The 19,121-nt window shown below is 34.0% G+C and overlaps 1 protein-coding gene across 1 annotated transcript; it reads right to left on the minus strand.

Annotated features, from left to right (window-relative positions):
* Nucleotides 1–4,014: 4,014 nt before the first annotated feature.
* Nucleotides 4,015–16,570, minus strand: LOC108210706 (hydroxyproline O-galactosyltransferase HPGT1). The gene is made up of 12 exons (XM_017382097.2): nt 16,237–16,570; nt 15,701–15,764; nt 11,368–11,417; nt 11,087–11,277; nt 10,017–10,080; nt 9,845–9,917; nt 9,277–9,400; nt 8,936–9,023; nt 8,792–8,842; nt 5,534–5,605; nt 5,337–5,449; nt 4,015–4,313 (listed from the first exon to the last, which is right to left on the minus strand). Exons 1-12 carry the CDS (start codon nt 16,347–16,349, stop codon nt 4,291–4,293), a joined length of 1,026 nt encoding a protein of 341 aa, XP_017237586.1. The 5' UTR covers nt 16,350–16,570; the 3' UTR covers nt 4,015–4,290.
* Between the last annotated feature and the right edge of the window lie 2,551 nt (nt 16,571–19,121).

A 19,121-nucleotide genomic window follows, 5' to 3' on the forward strand; every position in this document is an offset into this window, starting at 1 on the left:
TCTCCTGTTAAACTTCTTTTATATATCGTCAAAGGATGATATTGCGGATCCGCTAACCAAAGGATTATCAAGAGAAGTGGTTAATCACATGGGCCTTAAGCCTATTGCTTAACGGCATCATGGTGGACACCTAACCATTCCTGACTGGAGATCCCAAGAACTTGGTTCAATGGGACAAATAAATCATGATGACCAAATCATTATGGGGTGAAGTGTGAACTCCTGACCCGTTCCAATGATGAAGAAACAGTGAGACTCGTAAGGTACGAGCATAAGCATTAAGCTTTTAATGATCTTTGGTGAATACATGGAGTTGTACACGCATGAAATTCAGTTGAGTAAACGCGGGTTACTCTGTAAGATAAAGATCGCCTATGTGGGAGAGAAGTGGGGCCGCTTTAAAGGAAAATTGCGAGGCACGATTCTTTAGAATCTCCTGCATAACCAAGACAATGTTCCATGGCCAAAATGGACATACTCATGAGAGATGAATGAGTCATAAACGATATAGTGATGAGTGTATCATCATTTACACAAACGGTCGAACAATTCAAGGACAAGCACGTCCATTTTTTACAAGTAAAGTCGATATGCTTCATCGAGCGAAGGTTCAAGGAGCATTCTCTACCTATTGTATGCTATATCTGATCGAAGAAAATTATCACCAAGTCAAACCTTGTGTTTGTCTGTCTGTCTATCTTATGTGTGCTACTAGGATCACCAATCTCTCCCATGTGGAGGATTGTTGGAAAAATATGGGTATAAGTCACATATTGGTAAGTCATATTTTAAGCATTATGACTAAGGGATATGTGAGATACGATGATATTCTCTTAATAATGGAACTAATTATTTTCCATAGAAATTTGGCTCAAATATTATGGCAGAAATTAAATATTTGATTTTGTTTCAGATTAATTGATATGGTGTATATCTTGATATATTTTAATATAATTCTGTTTCAGATTATTTATGGAATAGAGTAGCTTTCGAGTATTACAACGATTCCATAATAATGATATTTAATTATGGAAAAGAGTAGCGCACAAGTCTCTCTACACCTATATACTCATATAGGTTGTAGGGTTTGTATCATCTAAATACGACCTCCTCTCTCTATTAATACCAAAACTCTACCTGTCTCTGGTGATAGTTCTCTTGCTCTATTTAAGCTCGCCGAAGGTGTCGTTCTTGCTAACGAAGTCGCAACCCTCGTTTTATCCCGGGATGCTATCGACTCAACACATACGGTGAGAGGCAAAATTGCTTTAAGGAGCCAGTTTCGACCGGACTCGAAGATTCGTATCTTCTTTAGTATCTTTCTGTATTTGTTCTTCAGTTTTATACACGGTCTGTTATTCGCACACACTTTTATTTGACTGCATTATTCACATATTATTTTCACAACTGGTCCGGGTCTTGAGGGATGAAATAGTACTAGAATCATCGCCACGTGTCTAGCAACTTGGGGAGGAAATAGGTGGAGGCCACGAGGCACGTCGTCATCTGCTACGTAGGGCCTTCGGTTCATTCTCAATGTTCCAAAGGCTCGAATGAACAATGAGCCGTAGGTTGGAGTCACTTCTGAGATTTAGTCATCTGGCCCATAGGGGCGTTCGACTTTCGAGACTATCAATGATTATGATAACGCCAGATCATGTTCCGGTTCTTCGTCCACCGTGTACGGGTGTTTTGAGGTGCAGCTGCTGGAAAGGACGCCTGCAAAACAACGCCGGAGGGGGCCGGTTTGAGCCCCGCGGCGCCTCCGGCGTCGGAAAGTAGCTAGACAGGAAATGAGTTATCTAATAGTATGGAGGGTGAGTGTATGGTGGCTGGGAGGCTTTGTGTTTATGTTTTTGCTGAGTGCTCAGGTGTGTGCAATATTCTGGCATTAATATTGTGATTGAAATCTCATTGAAATATACATTACTTTTCTACTTTTCATTGTTATAAATTCTGAAATTTAACTTTTCTGCTTATTATTGTTCTGAATTTTGACATTTAAAACCCGTCTTATCCATATTTTTTGTACTTAACTTTATTCTAAATTTTTTTTATTTCCATGTTGCATTCTTTTTTAGCCTCGTGTTCTCGTGTTGAGTAAATAACTATGTTAACATGGCCTTGAATCCTTGATTCTCTTATAACATGCTTTACGATGATCTTTACTAAGTGAGTCGGACGTGAGATATATAGTAGTCCCTCGTTCTATTCATTTTATCCGTGTGTACATAAAACAAATTTTTTTTGTATTGTTCCCATTTGGATCCTAAAGTATTCTGGTGTACTTATCCTCGCAATCGCGTAAATGAAAATGCATGGTTGGTTGTGAGCAGTGATAGGATGTAATCTGAATCGGCTGTGTTTTCAAGGTCTAAGGACCGAATCCGATCCCGGTTCGGGGAATCCAATCCCGTCAGGAAGCACGGTCCTAGGGACAAGCTCAATATAAGGGAGAGTAACTCAACCATCCCAAGGAACATGGTCCTGGAAAGAGACCCAATCCGGATTGGGATACCTCAGTCCCACCGCGGAACATGGTCCTCGGAGTAACACCAATCCCGCAACAAACAATTGGGTCCCGTGTCCCGACAAACCGTATAAGTCCAAAATCGACACTTGTTGTGCGAGCAATAGACTGAAATCGCGGGTGATGGGGACACCACACAACGGTCAATTACTGACACGACAAAGACAAATCCCAGAACATTCCAGAGAACTATTGTACAGCTGACACTTGGACACGTCTAGGGCATTCAAATCCTACAAGTGTATGGCTGAGATCCCAGGCATCTATCCTTACACCCTAACCCTTGACCTGTAAATAGACCAACGATGAAGGGGTTAAGGATCTTCTTCCATTCTCACTTTTACACACTCATACACACAAGCAGCCACTCATTTTTACATATATTTACACAGCGACCATACATACACATACCCTCCAAATTTTGATAGATAGCTCTTATTTTCTATCAACTCCTCCCAAAGGCTACTATTATTCTCACGCCGGAGACGCTGCGGGGTTCAACCCCCTTCGGTTTTGTTTTGTAGGAACCCACCAGCAGCTACACCGCAAAAAACCGAGCATGGGGAGGAAGGTCCTGACCAGAATTTGGAGTTATCAAGCAGTGAATGATGTCCACATCGTGCAACAAAGAATTTTTAAAACGAAAAATTACCAAAGGAAAATGACGACTGAATTGATTAAAAAATAAGCTCGGCTAGACTAATATCAAAAATTCTAATATTGATAAGATAGAGCAGAAGCATGATGAGCAATATTATTCTTCAAGAGGTCAGGGATATAGGAGCAAGCTTTCATTGCAACATCAACATGCAATTGTACAGATGTAGAGGCGGTTCCGACAGTGCCGGGTGCAGAAAATCTTTTACGTTCTCTGCGGACACTATATTTTTAGTCTTTCATGAAAGCAAAAAGGAAGCACTTTGGACAAGGAGTCTCAAAAAGTTTGAAATGAGGCCAAAAGAACTCAAACAATGCACTATATTTCAGGGATCGTCTGCAGACTATAGTGATGCGACTGTAAGAGCCAGTGGAGAATATAATGCATAACCATAGAGCATTTAGTTTTGGTGTTCGCTATACAGCTAATCATCCGATTATTGTGCTGGTGCAGATTTTGTTTGAAGTCAAGTCCTTTCTTACTATGTTTTTGCCTCAGCATGGATGTCACAAGAACGCATGATCATTTTTATTATCATCAACAAAAATTGCAAGAATTCATGTGCCACCTACGTATCAACATCATCCTTATTATCCTTAACAGAAATTGCAGGAACCAAAGTAGTTATTTTGCGGACCCTGCCAACCCTATTATAATGAATACATCAAATGCAATTTGGTTCACTTTCTGGTTCGTCAAGTACATATATATACGTGCATCATACTCCACTACACTAAGAATCGAGTTGAGAAAAACACAACATATACAACTCAATAACACCTTTTCACGCGCATTTGGAATGAAGCAGGTAATAAAATATGTGAACTATGGGGGCAGTACTCAGCAAGCTATTTCCAAAAATTAAGATGAACAAACAATGATGAAAAAACATCTCGATTTCCTTTTCTAAAAACATTTCAATTTAATTCTATATTCTGAAAGGTGTATATAGTCATCTTAAATTAAACTTTTAAAAAAAAATAAAAATCTAGCTCTTGCTTAGTACTGGCCATTTGCTGAAGCGGAAGCTCACACAAGTCCAAAATCCCTGTCCATTAAGCCGTCCAATATGTAGATATCTATATAGTTTAAACAAATCCAATCATACTCCTGCACATATAGCTCCTGAAAGACAAATATACAATCATGTCAAATTAATAGGAATGATATAAACACGGTAAATGAGCTTCAAGTAGAGGTGGCAATCGTTTTATTTCGTGTATTTTTATGTTTTGTGTGCTCGAAGGTGAAACTCATATCCGCCCGTTATTGATTTCGTGTACCTAATTTGAAACCCGTATCCAATCCGAAACGTTTCGTGTATTTTTCGTGTACTTTTCATGTATATTATATATGAAAATATTAATAAAATTTTAATCAAAAAATAGTTTTATTTATGTATACATATAAATATATATATATATATATATTACACAATTATTTATATAATATATTATAACATATATATAATAAAAATTATGTAAATATTTCGTGTACTTTCGTGTACCCAAAATGAAAACCCATATCCGACACGAAATCTATCGTGTTCGTGTACTTTCGTGTTTCGTGTATCAAAAATCAAAACTCATATCCCTCTTCTTTCGTGCCGTTTCGTTTCGTGTTAGTGTGTTACGTGTTAAATTGTCGGGCCTAGCTTCAAGCCTTCTATATACTCTGATGGGAAAAATCTAAGGCTGTGTTCACTTGGATGGAATGGAATGAGGGGAGAATGGAATGAAAAATTATATAAAAGTTTTATGGAGAAAGAAGAAGGTATGAGATAACAATGACTAAATATGAATGGATTTAAATTTCTTGTGATGAAGATTGTAAGGAAACATGATGTAGAAATGGAATGAGCATTCCTTCTAAAACATGTGGTTAGAATTGTAGTTAAAATAGTATGAATGGAATGATTGAAGGAATGAAAATTAAAAACATTCTTTCTAATCAACACCATGTTAGAGTACAAAATTCATTCCATTCTCTCTCCATTCCATTCCATCCAAGAGAACACAACCTAAGTGTTCCGAATAGAAGATGATACCTATGTAAGATTACCTATGTTAGCTCTCTGTGTGAGAGCGTTAATTGTATGTGTTTCTGTGCATATTATTTGTGAATATGTATGTGAGAGAAAAAGGTGACCTGATGACCAAGATGAGCAGCAAAACTTTCGCTCATCAATGTGTTTGACATCAAGACCAATGAACCAAGATCCAGTGCTAATATCATCATGTGCATAAGTGCGAAGAATGGATCTGCCAACACAAATAGTAATTAATTTATCAGGTACTTAGAGGTAAACAACACACGTAAACAGTATAAACATATATCAAACTTACCTGTTAATTGAAACAAATTTAGCTAATGCTTTGGATATGAGAAACATCTCACCAGATGCATGGCGAAAGTACCTATCGAATACAAACAATACTAGACATTACAAAAATGTTTCGGTCACATGTCTGTGTCATAGGGCCAAGCATATCAGTATAGAAGGACTGAAATGAAATTGACAAACAAAGAGATAGAACTATGAGACGGAGAATAACCACAGTATGTCGTTTCCTTACATATCCTCAGTCCCACACATTTCCATTTTTGTGTATATTTACATCTGTAGGGTTAAGTTCTATAGAGACTAATATAAATTAGAGACCCCAAGAACCCACCTATATTTATTATACTGCTATATATTACTTACTATCTGATATTTATTGTACCACCAAATCTAATCCATATTCATTTATATAATAATCTCTGAAGCACTGGTGTGTCACTTTGGTGATGCACTGCGCACCGGGTGCCGTGCTGGTGCGCCTGGGTGCACTACCTGGCATATCGCAGCGTACCGGGTCGGGGATTTGTGGGGGTTGCAGGAAGGGTTATTATGTAATTTTGCAGTCAACAGAAAGCCCCAACCATCTTCCTTCATCTTCTCCGTTTATCTCCTTTCATTCATCTATGTTCATCCCTGTTGGGGTAAGCTTCCATTCCATCTTCTCTTCTCTTCTGCTCATCTTCTCTTCCTCTTCTCCTTCGAATACGAGCTGTGAATCAAGTTTTGTATGTATATATACTGTATATGTAGGTATATACGAAGCTCGAGACTTCCAATTATTCATTCGCTACTTCAGTTTTTGTGGACTGCTGGTATTTTATGTAGACTACTTGACTGGTGCAAGTAGATGAATAAGTTTTATTTGTTTTTGAAAATCGCAGAATAAGTTAATTATTTTAATTATGTGTTCAACTATAAAATATGACAATGAAAAGGTGCAGAACAAGGTAGCTTAGAACTGCAGAACAAGCATGATTAACTGCAGAATGAACTAATTTTTTCTTGTATATGGTTATGAGCATGTTTATTAGTGTGCATTTAATTGGATATTAATGTGTGTGTTTTAGGATGATAAATATGAGAGTTTACTAATATGTATATTTATATTTATGAGTTTGTGCAATTATATTAATGAAGATAGAGGAAGAATCTCGACCCTTTATATTGCTTCTGTCTAAATGCTCATAATCGGTCTTCGAGTCTCCAATAAAAATTTGGTCTCCGTTGAACTTTCCAATATATATATATATATATAAAAGCACAGGGCCGGTGATCAACCTGTGCAGTCAGCCCAACTGCACAGGGTCCAAATTTTTCAGGGGCCCCCAATTACTCCAGGAATGCTTATATATGTTAGATAAAATAGAAATTAGTTTTGGAAAAAACAAAAGCCACTCACAAAAATAGACACACATAGCCACAATATTCTGATTAAAAGGGCCCAAAATTTATATTGTGAAATTATTTATATAGTGTATATATAATTTTTTCAATAAAAGGGCCCAAAATTTAAGTTTAGCACATGGCCTCTTCTTTGATTGAGCCGGGCCTGTATAGGCAAGTGCTCAAATACAAACTCCTTATTGTACAAACGTACAAACAATCACTAATTGATTTGAGCAGAATCACTAAATGTTTGAACAAAATCACTAAACCCACAACCTTCCCTTCCCTGCTCTTTCCTCCTATCTCTCTGCCTCCCTTCCTCCCCCCTCCATCCCTCATCTCCATCTCTATCTCTCTCTACAACCCACAGCCGCCACGAACTGCCATCTACCCTCCACCCACCACCTGAACAGAACCACCACCGCCCCTGCAGCTCCACGCTTGACTTTCTTCTTTTTTTTGTTGCGGCTGTAACAAGCCCCGCCCTGCAGCAACCCAGCCTCGCCTTCAGCCTCCACATAAACCTTCGCTTCTGCCACTACACACCCACCATCGCGTCTCCACAAGTCCTCTGTTTACACCTCTTGCCACTGTGACCATCACAGAGCGTTTTCTGCTGGTAATTTTTCCGGTGGTGATTTTTGGTTTGACGGGGGTGATTTTCTGGTGGTCGTCGCCGGTGGTGGTGATTGGTAGTTTAGTGATTGCTAGAAACTGCTAATCACTAAATATTATTATCATAATCAATGGTTTGTATGTTTGTACTATAATGAGTTTGTACTGGAGTAGGACCAACCAAAGTTGGATATGTTTTATTATCCAACCAACCCATCTTTGACCCTCGAAATAGATAATCAACGGTCAGATTGAAACAAAATTCGCTGACTTCCACTATATAATATAGCGTATACGCTATATTATATAAAGTAAGTATCTTAATTTGTACTTGAGTTTTTTTGCCTAAAACAAAAAATCTGAACTTACGCTATATTTTATAGAGTAAGTACAGATAGACCAACACTGCATCACATGTTCCCTGTGAGATATAATATAGCGTATTATCTTAGCTCTTTGGTACAGTTTTAGATGTTCAATGTCTTGCCCATCTAAATTAACGTCATCTTAATTAATTTTAGATGTACTATCAAGCCCTAGTCTGCTACTTCTTACGGATTTCGCACTCCACATTTACAAGACTCTGCTGATGACAACCAACAACCTACTGAAGCTTTCGGATTTGGAAGAAGCCGGGTCCAAAGCATGTTTAGCCGTGATCCATCATTGCGAGCAAACTCCTTGAGTCATTGTTAACGAGTGCTTAAAGAACCCAGTTTTATTAATAAACCCACTGTTATGTACTTGTGTACAGGGCGGCTCAACAGTGAGGCCAACTAAGCGATCGCTTACAGCCCCAACCCTGAAAAGGGCCTCAAAATTTACTAAAATTTTGATATATTAGGATAATAATAATTAAATTTTTATTTGTTAATATGGAAAAAAATAAAATATCTAAAACAAATATGAATTATTGTACTTTAAAAAAATAATATATATAACATGAAATATTCATAAGTATAAATAAGATTAACTTAAAAAATGAGAATTAAATGAATCAATTAATTTTATATTTTTTAGTGATATTGTATCAAGTATTTACTAAATGTAATAAAATTTATTATTTAAATCTATAATATTTATTTTATTTTTCATAAGTTTTACATTATTATAAATTATGTGAGAAGTAGGATTCTCGCCCCATCCCCGTCTTTCTTATTGTAAGATGAAACTTTACTATATTATCCATGATAAATTTCCCGCGAACCTACAAACCAATTGCAATTATAATTCTAAGAATCAAAGCGGTATCACATACATTTTTCCGTCCCCAAATTTCCACCAATCCGGTTCATACCATTTTTCGTTCCTGCAAATATTCCAGAAAAGCAAGTTTTGAATGCATAACAAGATAATCGAGAGTCACATTTGAACTTAACACATTAATATATGGCAAACTTACTTTTCCGAGAAAACTTCACCAGATTTCATACATCCAATATATACACGAGGCTTGTCCACATGTGTGGCAAGTACATTGGCCAAGAGATCTGAAACAAATAAAATTAACATATAAAACTTTTGAATGAGTGAACTGAATTATATGATCTTGAAATTGAAGTGATGAAAATTAAGCTATGACCCTTTCTAGATGAAATTATAACAATTTTAGCTTTTTGTAGATAAAGATCCAAACAAGTTAAGCAACTTTTCTTAAATTGCACCAGTGTTTCAAAGCATATTTCAGATTAAATAGACAAGGTACAATGCAAATAGTTACTGCAAAAAGATAACCACACCCACCAATATTAACATAAACATCGTCATTGACTTTTGCATAGAAATCAGCTTCCCACTTTTCTGCAGCAAAAGCAAAGAAAGATTTTGTTTTCTTCGGCAGTTCCTCAAGAGCCTCTACATGGTCTTCCTGTAAAGAAAATTTAGGTTGCTTTATCAACAGAGTCTACTAACATGACTTCTCTAATCATAAAATACAAGAAAATGATGGAAAGTTCTTTTATTTCAAAGTAAATAAACTTATTTATACTATTAAAATATTGGTAGTAAAATGTTACATCAAAATGAATGCACCAGACCAGTGGTTATGATAACATTCTTTCCATATATCATAAGACATGAGCAAATCATGGTAGGTTCTTTCATTTAATAGTAAATAAACATTTAAGCTGACTATATTTGTTTGAGCTAACGCGCAACACTAATATTAAAGTACCACGCAGATTGCATTATAACAGAATTTCAGTACACATTGCCCAAAGTGATACCGAATGATAGAGATTTACAACATATATAATTTAATGAGTTGTTACATACAAGTATAATGAGTTTTCAAGTAAAACATTAAACATACAAGTATAATGAAGTCACCGTTCTGCCTATTTTCCCAGTCAATTGCCTGATCCATACTGTCCCCACGATTAGGACTGAAAAATAATATTTATAATACAGTTAAGGCATGGCCAGAACTCATGATAACTCGGAAATAAATTTAAACTTGAAAGTACAAAAGATATATCACAGACCTTCTCCCAATGACAAATCGTGGAATGATACCCTTCTCCTCTTCCATCTTCGATAAAGCTGCACCTGCAACAACAATAGTCTGGGTTTGCAGCTGCTCTAAAATGAATCTACATAAGCGATTAATTTCTAGATTCAATGAGTTGTTAAGCTGCCTTGTACAGTTGGATAAACCAAAAGTCTTCTTAAGGATAAAAAGGAGATTGCCTTAAGAAAAGGAGTCTAGACAGAAGCTGCTAATGTAAGAGACTGCTCATCAGTGCAACTACTCACTCCAAGTTTGGATAGAAGCTGCTAATGATCAGCAACTGCTCAGTATTCTGGAATTTTTAGTTTTATGATTAATAAAATTGATTTTGATGAATAAAATTGATTTTGATATTTTTTGTATTGAGTTTGTTGGTGTTATTGAGGATGTTTTAATTTTATATACAACTTTCTGTTCATGCTTAGAATTTATTTGGTTAGTTTTACATTCTTGGTTGATATCATTTTGGATTGTGATTTTGACTTGCATTTTTAATTAGTATGATACTACCATGATAAATATCATAATAGTAAATGATGAGAAAAAACCAGGACCCATGATATAATATAACAGGAGGAATTAACCGTATATTTTTTTCTAAGAAACCGTGATTTTTAGTGACAAATTTTATTAAAAAAAATGAACTCCCATGATAATCCATTTTCTATTTTAATCATGACAACCCATTTTCTATTTTAAATTGTGTAATATGTGTTGGCTTCATTTTAGGAGTTATCCAACTGTGGCCATAGAAACGGACCCTAATATATTATCAAAATTTTAGTTTAATTTTATTAAAAATTATAATTTGTTTTCTAGATTAAAGTTTTACAATTATTTTAAAATATTTAAACATATATAAGAAAAAATATATAATGATAAAAAAATCCCGTGCATCGGGTTATAAGCTAATATATAAAAATATATATCCTTTGTGCCCAAACCCATTACCAAAAGCAAAGAAATATCCATACACCAGTTACTATTACAATGATACTACTTTGAAGCCAACAGATTAGAAAGGCCAGAAAGGAAGTACTATACCAGTCGCCATCCATGCCTTGCGTATTGCATCTCTATTGTTCTTGCGACCAAAGCTCGTGAGTACTCCTATTACAACTAAAGGCTGTTTTTTGGGAGACTTTTTTGTATCTGGTGAATGTTTTGATACAAAACCCTCTTGTCTTGCTGCAGCCAATTCCATCTCAAGGGCCGATAATTTCTTCTGTTGTTCCCTAACAATTACAATACCCTTGTTCAATCTGCAAACATAACTTCAAGGACCCATGATAAATAATAGGAAGGATAATTGATTATTATATTACCTGCATGCTATAATTTTTAGTGTATCATCCACTGATATTGCAGATTGCCCCTGAAGATAGAAATCATCAGCTTAAACAGTTAAACAAAAGACATTAAGATGTTCACGTGTTAGAGCTAATATCATTTGTCAAGAGCATGCGGAATAAAAATGCATAGTTTCTATATCCCGTGAGCCAAAGACAATTGAAAAACTACACACTTGGCTTATATGAAATATGTGAGATGGACAGTCTCCCATAACTGAACACCAAATATGCCTTCCTCAAAATGAAATTGGAAGCGAAGATAGCAAAAGCTACCCCACCTACTAGATCAGTAGATCCTTTACATAATAATAAGGGTAAAAAGCAAATTTATCCATATATGAATTCAGGTTAAGTCCCACAACGAGTGCAACCCTCGTGTGGATTCTGAAAAATATAAATTACATTCCTTGGCATAGCAAAGAAGCACTCTAACATAGGTCTTCTTTTAATTTTTTTCCCCATTCTATCATTTGTTTGACAGCTAATCATGACCAGGGATTTTCTATGGAGAGGTACTGACCATGTATATGTATAATTTAGCTGAAAACTGATCTGATAAACTACCATACCGGGAAGACACTTAAGCCAATCAACTGATCATATACATAAAGCTTGATTAACTTGTCAAGTGAAGAAATATAATGAAGTTGTGAAAGCAAGCGAGAAAGGACAATAAGTCGGCATTTTGTTAATTTGAACCTTGATTTGAGAATCCAATATATCTTGGTGAGATCTTATTTTTATATTCCTGAATTCTATGTATAATCTGGTCACATTAAGATTAAATAACTTCCAAAAATTAATAGAAAATCTAAAAACAAGAGATATATTTCATTACATTTATTTAATATTACAATTTCATCGTATTAACAAGGAAAGGGCTGATTTAGGCAATTGTAGCAATTCAGGAAAGTATCAATAATATAAGACATGTATTATAGTTAGGAATATTTTATGTAATATATTGTTGCCTGTTCCCTTACTTTCCAACATAAGTTAATTTGCTTTTCTTTTTAAAACCTTTTTAATCCTTACATGAAAAAGAACATCTATCAAACTAATGTCTATCAAACAAGACTGTTGAGGAGAGAGCTTATTTATCTTTTCATAGGTAGTGGTGATCCATGAATTTTTAGCACAAGCTTATATGATATCCAAAGAATAATTCTATCAATATTATGCACAAGAAAAACGGTATAACCCAAACCATATGTGGGATTTACATCATTACATGAAGAGAAAATAATACATAATTATTAACCTAATGAACTAAGGCCCATAAACAATCGAGCATATTATTAAAAACCTATATTTTATGAACTACCATCCCCACTTATATAACATATAAGATAGATTTGGAATTGAAAAACTCTAGAGAATACTTTTAATTGCAAATTTATCGTATCTTTTATCCAAAATGCATGTGTTCAGTTAATTAAAACACAATAATGAGAAAAAAATATGCATCTAAAAAACAAATTACAGCACATGTACATTGTACATGTTGTGTACATAACATAGTAGTTCTATATTCGATAAAAATCATGACATTATTCATTATAAATTGATGTGTTATGTAAATAAAAACGTAATTATGAGAATGTTTTATGCAACTTAAAAAAAATAGTGAAAAAATGTTCAATAATATAAATATAATGTAAGAACATACTAGTTCCCATTTGAGCCCTCCTTTATATTATTCATCTCTAAAATAAATATATCCATACTAATTAATCACAAAAACATATTCTTCGCTTCTATTCCCCGTCATTCTCCTAATCTTCCCTTGTTAGAGTTTTAAGAAAAAACGACTACGAGTTTTGAAGAAAGCAAGAACCTCGCAAGCTTCAACTGGTACGAAGAAGATATGATGGTTCTGTAAATATCACTTCGAAAACTGGCTAGCAGTTGAAGCAAAGGAGGTTTCACTGAGAATTTAGGAACGATAAACTCAATATGATCACCAACCAGTTGATCGACCTCAACAACTTTGAATACAGTCAGGTCATGGCCTAATTTCTTCTGCATGATTGTCACTAGTGACCTGTACCCTCAACTTGTTTAACCTCCTCAGTCAGATCTTCCTTCGCAACTGCAGCTAGGGTACTAAGACTCCAATACAGTTTGACAGATGCACATAATTGTTTCTCCTTGAATCTCAAAAATAAAGATCTTGTTATCTTACAATGCTGTACCTTCAAATCATACATCCAACACTTCTGTTCAACATCCATAGGCAAAACAAAACATAACCCCGCATTGTGAGGCGACCAAATGTAATCAACACCCAACAAGCATGCGTTACTATAAAGAGTCAAACCAAGTAATCTCGAAACTATGTGGAACAAGTTCAAGCTGCAAGTTTAATAATTCCAGAAGAGCACAGGCACTAAGTTCACAATCTAATAGCAACTTCAAAATGTTCGGTTCAAAATGAACATAAGTATAAACCTCAGAAGGAAGCCTTACTGAACACAAGTATAAACTCAGAAGGAAAACTTGAATCACTCTCACTAAGAAGTGATATTTGATCATAAGACCTTCCTTATCTCTCCTTTGCACGTCTTTCCTTTTCTTTTCAAAAATCCAATTTTACGGTTTTCCCTCATCACTTTTTCTTTTTCAATTCATGGTGTTAACTACTGAACTTTTCTTTTCAAAGTCAATTTTAAAGTTTTTCCTCATCTTTCTTTCAGTTCATAGTGTGATGCATCCAACTCACACAATGTAGGCTCATATTCAAATAACTTGTTTTAATGATGACAAACTTGAATTTCATAATGCAAGAAATTGCATTCATCCTCAAGACAAAGTATATAATCTTCTAATCTAGTGATTTCAGATTTTGTGTACCTAAACATGGCACAAATGCAAAATTCCTGAACTTCAGGGACTGAAGCATCAACAATTAGAATTTATAAAGGCTGAGATGCCAAAATTCAGGAGCTATAAGGGCTGAATCATAGAAATTCTTATGTTTACGGAGGGAAGAAAAAGTCTGGTACAGATGGTTTTTGTCATTGGTGGCAGCCCACAGCAGCAGTACTATCCTGGTTGTTTCTCCCCTTTCACCTTCATTAGTTCATTCTTTTTTATTCTTCTTCGGTATTCTTGATGACGATGTTGATATGCTTTGGTAAAGATAAGCTATAGGTCGGACAAAAAAGGGTTCAAATTATTTGGGAATTAGGGTTCTTATATGCAGGTCGGGTTGGGTAGGTAAGGCTTCAGAACTGGGGATTAGGGCAGCGGGTGGAATCACGTGGTTATTTGGTATGGGATTGAACAGTAATGCGGCGATGTGAAAAAAAGTCAATAAACAGTAATTAAAGGAATTTGGCTTTGACACCAATTGATGCACGAAAACAGAGATTATGTGATAACATAAGATTTTTAGCAAAGATTATACGATATCCCAAGGATAAATTTAATCAATAATTCAATATTCTTCCCAAGACAAATTGTATAATTTAAGCTAATATGCATGAATTACATCACTATATATAAATGATAGAATACTTAATTGAATAACCTATTGGACTAGGGACCATAAACAAGTGGGCTTATTATCAATAACCTATATTTTATAAACTACTAGCCCACATATATAATATATAGAAAGATATATTATATATCTTTAAACTATATATACATATTACTAATCCACAAATATAAACGTATATATATTCTTCACTTTCATTCCTCATCAATAATCCTCCAACCAATAGCTTATTGAGGTAGGAAACTTACGCTTTTGTTTCAAGATATTATAATTCTCAGATTATTAGCTTATTTACTCAAATCCAAAGGACAATTATTATATATGGCCTGGATTTAAAGTTCATTTCCATGGGATTATGATACCTATTTGAGATATGTATTACATAATCTCCTAAAATGAACTAGAACGTGAGAGGAACTGGTTTCTGTGATTAATTGATGGATTAAACGTAATCAAATTAGTGCAAACTATATGTAAACATATCTTGTGACCAAAAAAAAATAAAAATAGTGCAACCTATAGATAGTGAAGTGATTATAGTCCTTGCAAATTAACATAAGCTGGGGGTGGTTCTTGAATCACCCTAGCATATCCTTTATCCTTAATTATTACAGACTTTTATACCTAATTCTTGTCAAGCTTCAAATCTGTTTCGAATCTGTATTAGGGAAGACCTACGCAAAAATTATCAGTGAAGCAATAAAATTTGATATTAGACAATTATGGATAGTAGTAAAATGTGGAACCTGTACTATTATTTAGGAATATAATATGGTACATTTATTTTCCTTTACAATCATATACCTGACCAGTGATTCTGTCGAGCTCTTTAGCCAAGTACACCCTGTTTTCCGCATCTTGCCACAACCTATATCGCGACAAAAGACAAATTAGAAGCCATTGCCTAGCGGACATAAGTCGCATGACATCCAATAACTAACTAACACTCTATTGCAACAAAAGATAAATTTAAAAACTATTGCCTAGCGGACGTAAGCCGCATAACATCCAATAACTAACACTAACGGCAATTGTGCACACAAAACAAAACTATATCACTACACTGCTCTTACAAAATCAACCACTTAATCGCCAGGGTTCCTTACCAATATTATCAATAGTACACACAAATATTATATTTAAATAACATGATAATAAGGAGCAAGTGAGCAACGTACCATACCTCTAGACTTAAATAAACAATCTCAATTACAGTTCCTAATTATAGCAACAAATTAAAACTCTACTGTGTGTCACTTGTGTATACATCAACATTTGTGTTCATAATTACACACACACACACACACACAGAGAGAGAGAGAGAGAGAGAGAGAGATGACCTGCCAGCGACGTACAAAGAAGCGAAGGTGGCAAACATAGAGAGCAAGAGAGTCGAGATACGGGATCGGAAAACCATACCGGAAAGTAGGTTACTCGATCCCCTGCTCTGCATTTCTTCAATTCGATTGCGCAGAATGAATATAAATCATATAATTTATATAATCGCAGCTGAATTAAAGTGATTTTACTACAAAAGAGCAGGAGATCTGAAAATTCGCGTATCAAATTTAAACCGAAATCGGGTTGCAAGTTACTCGGTTGTAACGATCGATCAATGGGGAATGAAATATTGTATATATACGATTGAGTCGCGCTTAAATACAATTCACAGTCGTGTTGTGGGTTTCAGTGCCAGGGCTATTTTGAAGATCCATAGATGAGGCTGAGCCTGTGTAATTGCGGCCCGTCCGTTTATCTGAATAGTGGGCTTGGAGCTACACAACCGTAAACAATGCTCCTTATCCGTACCTATGCGTTGACACGGATTTTAAAGTTTTTATAAAATATAGTTTCATAATTTTATATTAAAATCTTTTTTTTAATAAAAATTTAAATATCAAACTTTTATTCAGAAAAAATATATTTTAAAAATATGTTATAGAACTATACTATAAATGAGTTTTAAAAAGTGTGTCAAAAAGTAACGTAAGGAAATGAGCGTGACAGATGGAGTAGTGAGATTCCACTCCAATTTAATGAGAATAATTTCAGTTTTAAATATATTTTTCCAGAAATTATATGATTTCTAAAAACAGATTTTTTTTTGTATATTCTGAAAAATCCTTTTCGTGGAAAATTAGTTTTCACAGAAATATTTTTCGTCATTTGACTATTGTAAGAACATCGAATTTGCAAGAAAATATTTAGCTTGAAATATGCTTCCTTTCAAAATAATAGGAGTCACTTTTCATATTTAATAGTTTAGAAAAAACTTTTCTCATGTGAAAATAAATATATTTTCCTAGAATCAAACATATGCAGAAAAATATATAATATGATTGTAATTTTGCAGTATTTGTGTGACTTCTACAAAATCAATATCAATATACTTATATCAAAGAGAAGCGAGGGGCGTGTGGGTGGCGCATCTCACATCGCTCCGTTCTATTTTTCTAATTTTCTGCAATTTTTAGATGAAAAATACCAAAAATTAGAATTACCTTTTTTAGTTTCGGATATATTAGAAGCAAGTTTCAGAATCTGATTTTGTTTCAGATTATTTATGGAATATAGTAGTTTAAAAGTTTTAATTTGATTTTATTTCTATATAATCTGATTTTGTTTCAGATTATTTATGGAATATAGTAGCTTGAAAGTTTTAATTTGATTTTGTTTCTATATAAAGGAGGAGCGAGGGGTGTGTAGGTGACGCCTCTCACATCGCTCCGTTTTATTTTTCTAATTTTCTAATTTTCTGAAATTTTCAGATGAAAAATATCAAAAATTAAAACTGCTTTTTTTAGTTTCGGATATATTAGAAGCAAGTTTCAGAATCTGATTTTGTTTCAAATTATTTATGGAATATAGCTGCTTGAAAGTTTTAATCTGATTTTGTTTCAGATTATTTAATTATGGGAAAGAGTAGCACACAAGTCTCTCTGCACCTATAAATACCCCTATAGTTTGTTGGGTTTTGGATCATCTTAACACAACCTTCTCTCTCGGTATCACAACCCTAGCTCTCTCTGGTGATAATTCTATTGCTCGATTTCTAACTCGGTGTTGCCGTTCTTCTGGTGAAGGCTGTTTATACAGTATTAAAAAAAAATAAAGGTTGTTGTAAGCAAAGGTACTTATAGACCGCTACGTGGGAGTCGACAAATCCAAACACGGGAGAAGAATATAGTCTTGACATGATATTGATGGATGATATCAATAAATTAACTATTAGTTATGTATGTTTGTTTGTTATTCTTTTATAAAATTTGTTTTGTTCATCGGACATGTTTGTTGTTGTTAATTTTTATATGATTTACTTTGCACACAAGAAAATACTATTCATGCATTATCTGTTTGCTCCGTTCAAACAACTTTTAAGTGAAGACTGTTCATACAGTATTAAAAAATAAAGGTTGTTGCAAGTAAGGGTAGTTATAGACCGCTATCGCACGGATTTAAGTTAGATGTTTTTGTGCACAATCAATCCAAAAAAATTGGAGGAAGGTGACAATGTAAGAACATGATTATTTTAAAAAAAAACACAAATAAAATTATGATTTGTCATGCTTTAAATTGTTAATTACGTGTAGAAATTTATTTTCATATTTTCAACATGAATTATAGTCTAATTTTGCAATTTTATATATTAGTATTGGCATTACATCAAGATTTTTATAATATAAAATTTAATTTATCCTACAAATATTAATTTTTAATCATTAATATATTTTTTATATACAGCCACAAAATTATTGCATTATACAAATATTAATATTAGATCGTTAATATAATTTTTATAGGCCGCCGCGACGCGCGGCTTCTCAACTAGTATATCAATAAGCTAAAATACTAAAATATCAAAAAACCGAAATATATATGTAATAATAAATTTATAAGAGTATTCTCTGATAAATAAACCACAACTATAAATCATCGATCTATAAATTGTGTTAGAATTCGAATATTCTCTGATAAATAAATCGCAACTATAAATCATCAATCTATAAATTGCATATTTTTTTGACAAAATCTACAAATTATATTAGAATCCGTTTTGATTTTTGTCGTTCAAATGGAATTTATATTTTAATTTATAATATTGGGATAGAAAATAACTAAAAAAAAACTAATCAATTGAAATTATTAATATATCACGTATTAATTTATTAAGGTTCTACTGTAATTAGATAATTAGGTCATTTAGTTTAAACAATCCATCTAATTC

This window comes from Daucus carota, chromosome 3 (genome assembly GCF_001625215.2).
Source record: "Daucus carota subsp. sativus chromosome 3, DH1 v3.0, whole genome shotgun sequence".
In the NCBI taxonomy this organism is placed as follows: Eukaryota; Viridiplantae; Streptophyta; class Magnoliopsida; order Apiales; family Apiaceae; genus Daucus; species Daucus carota.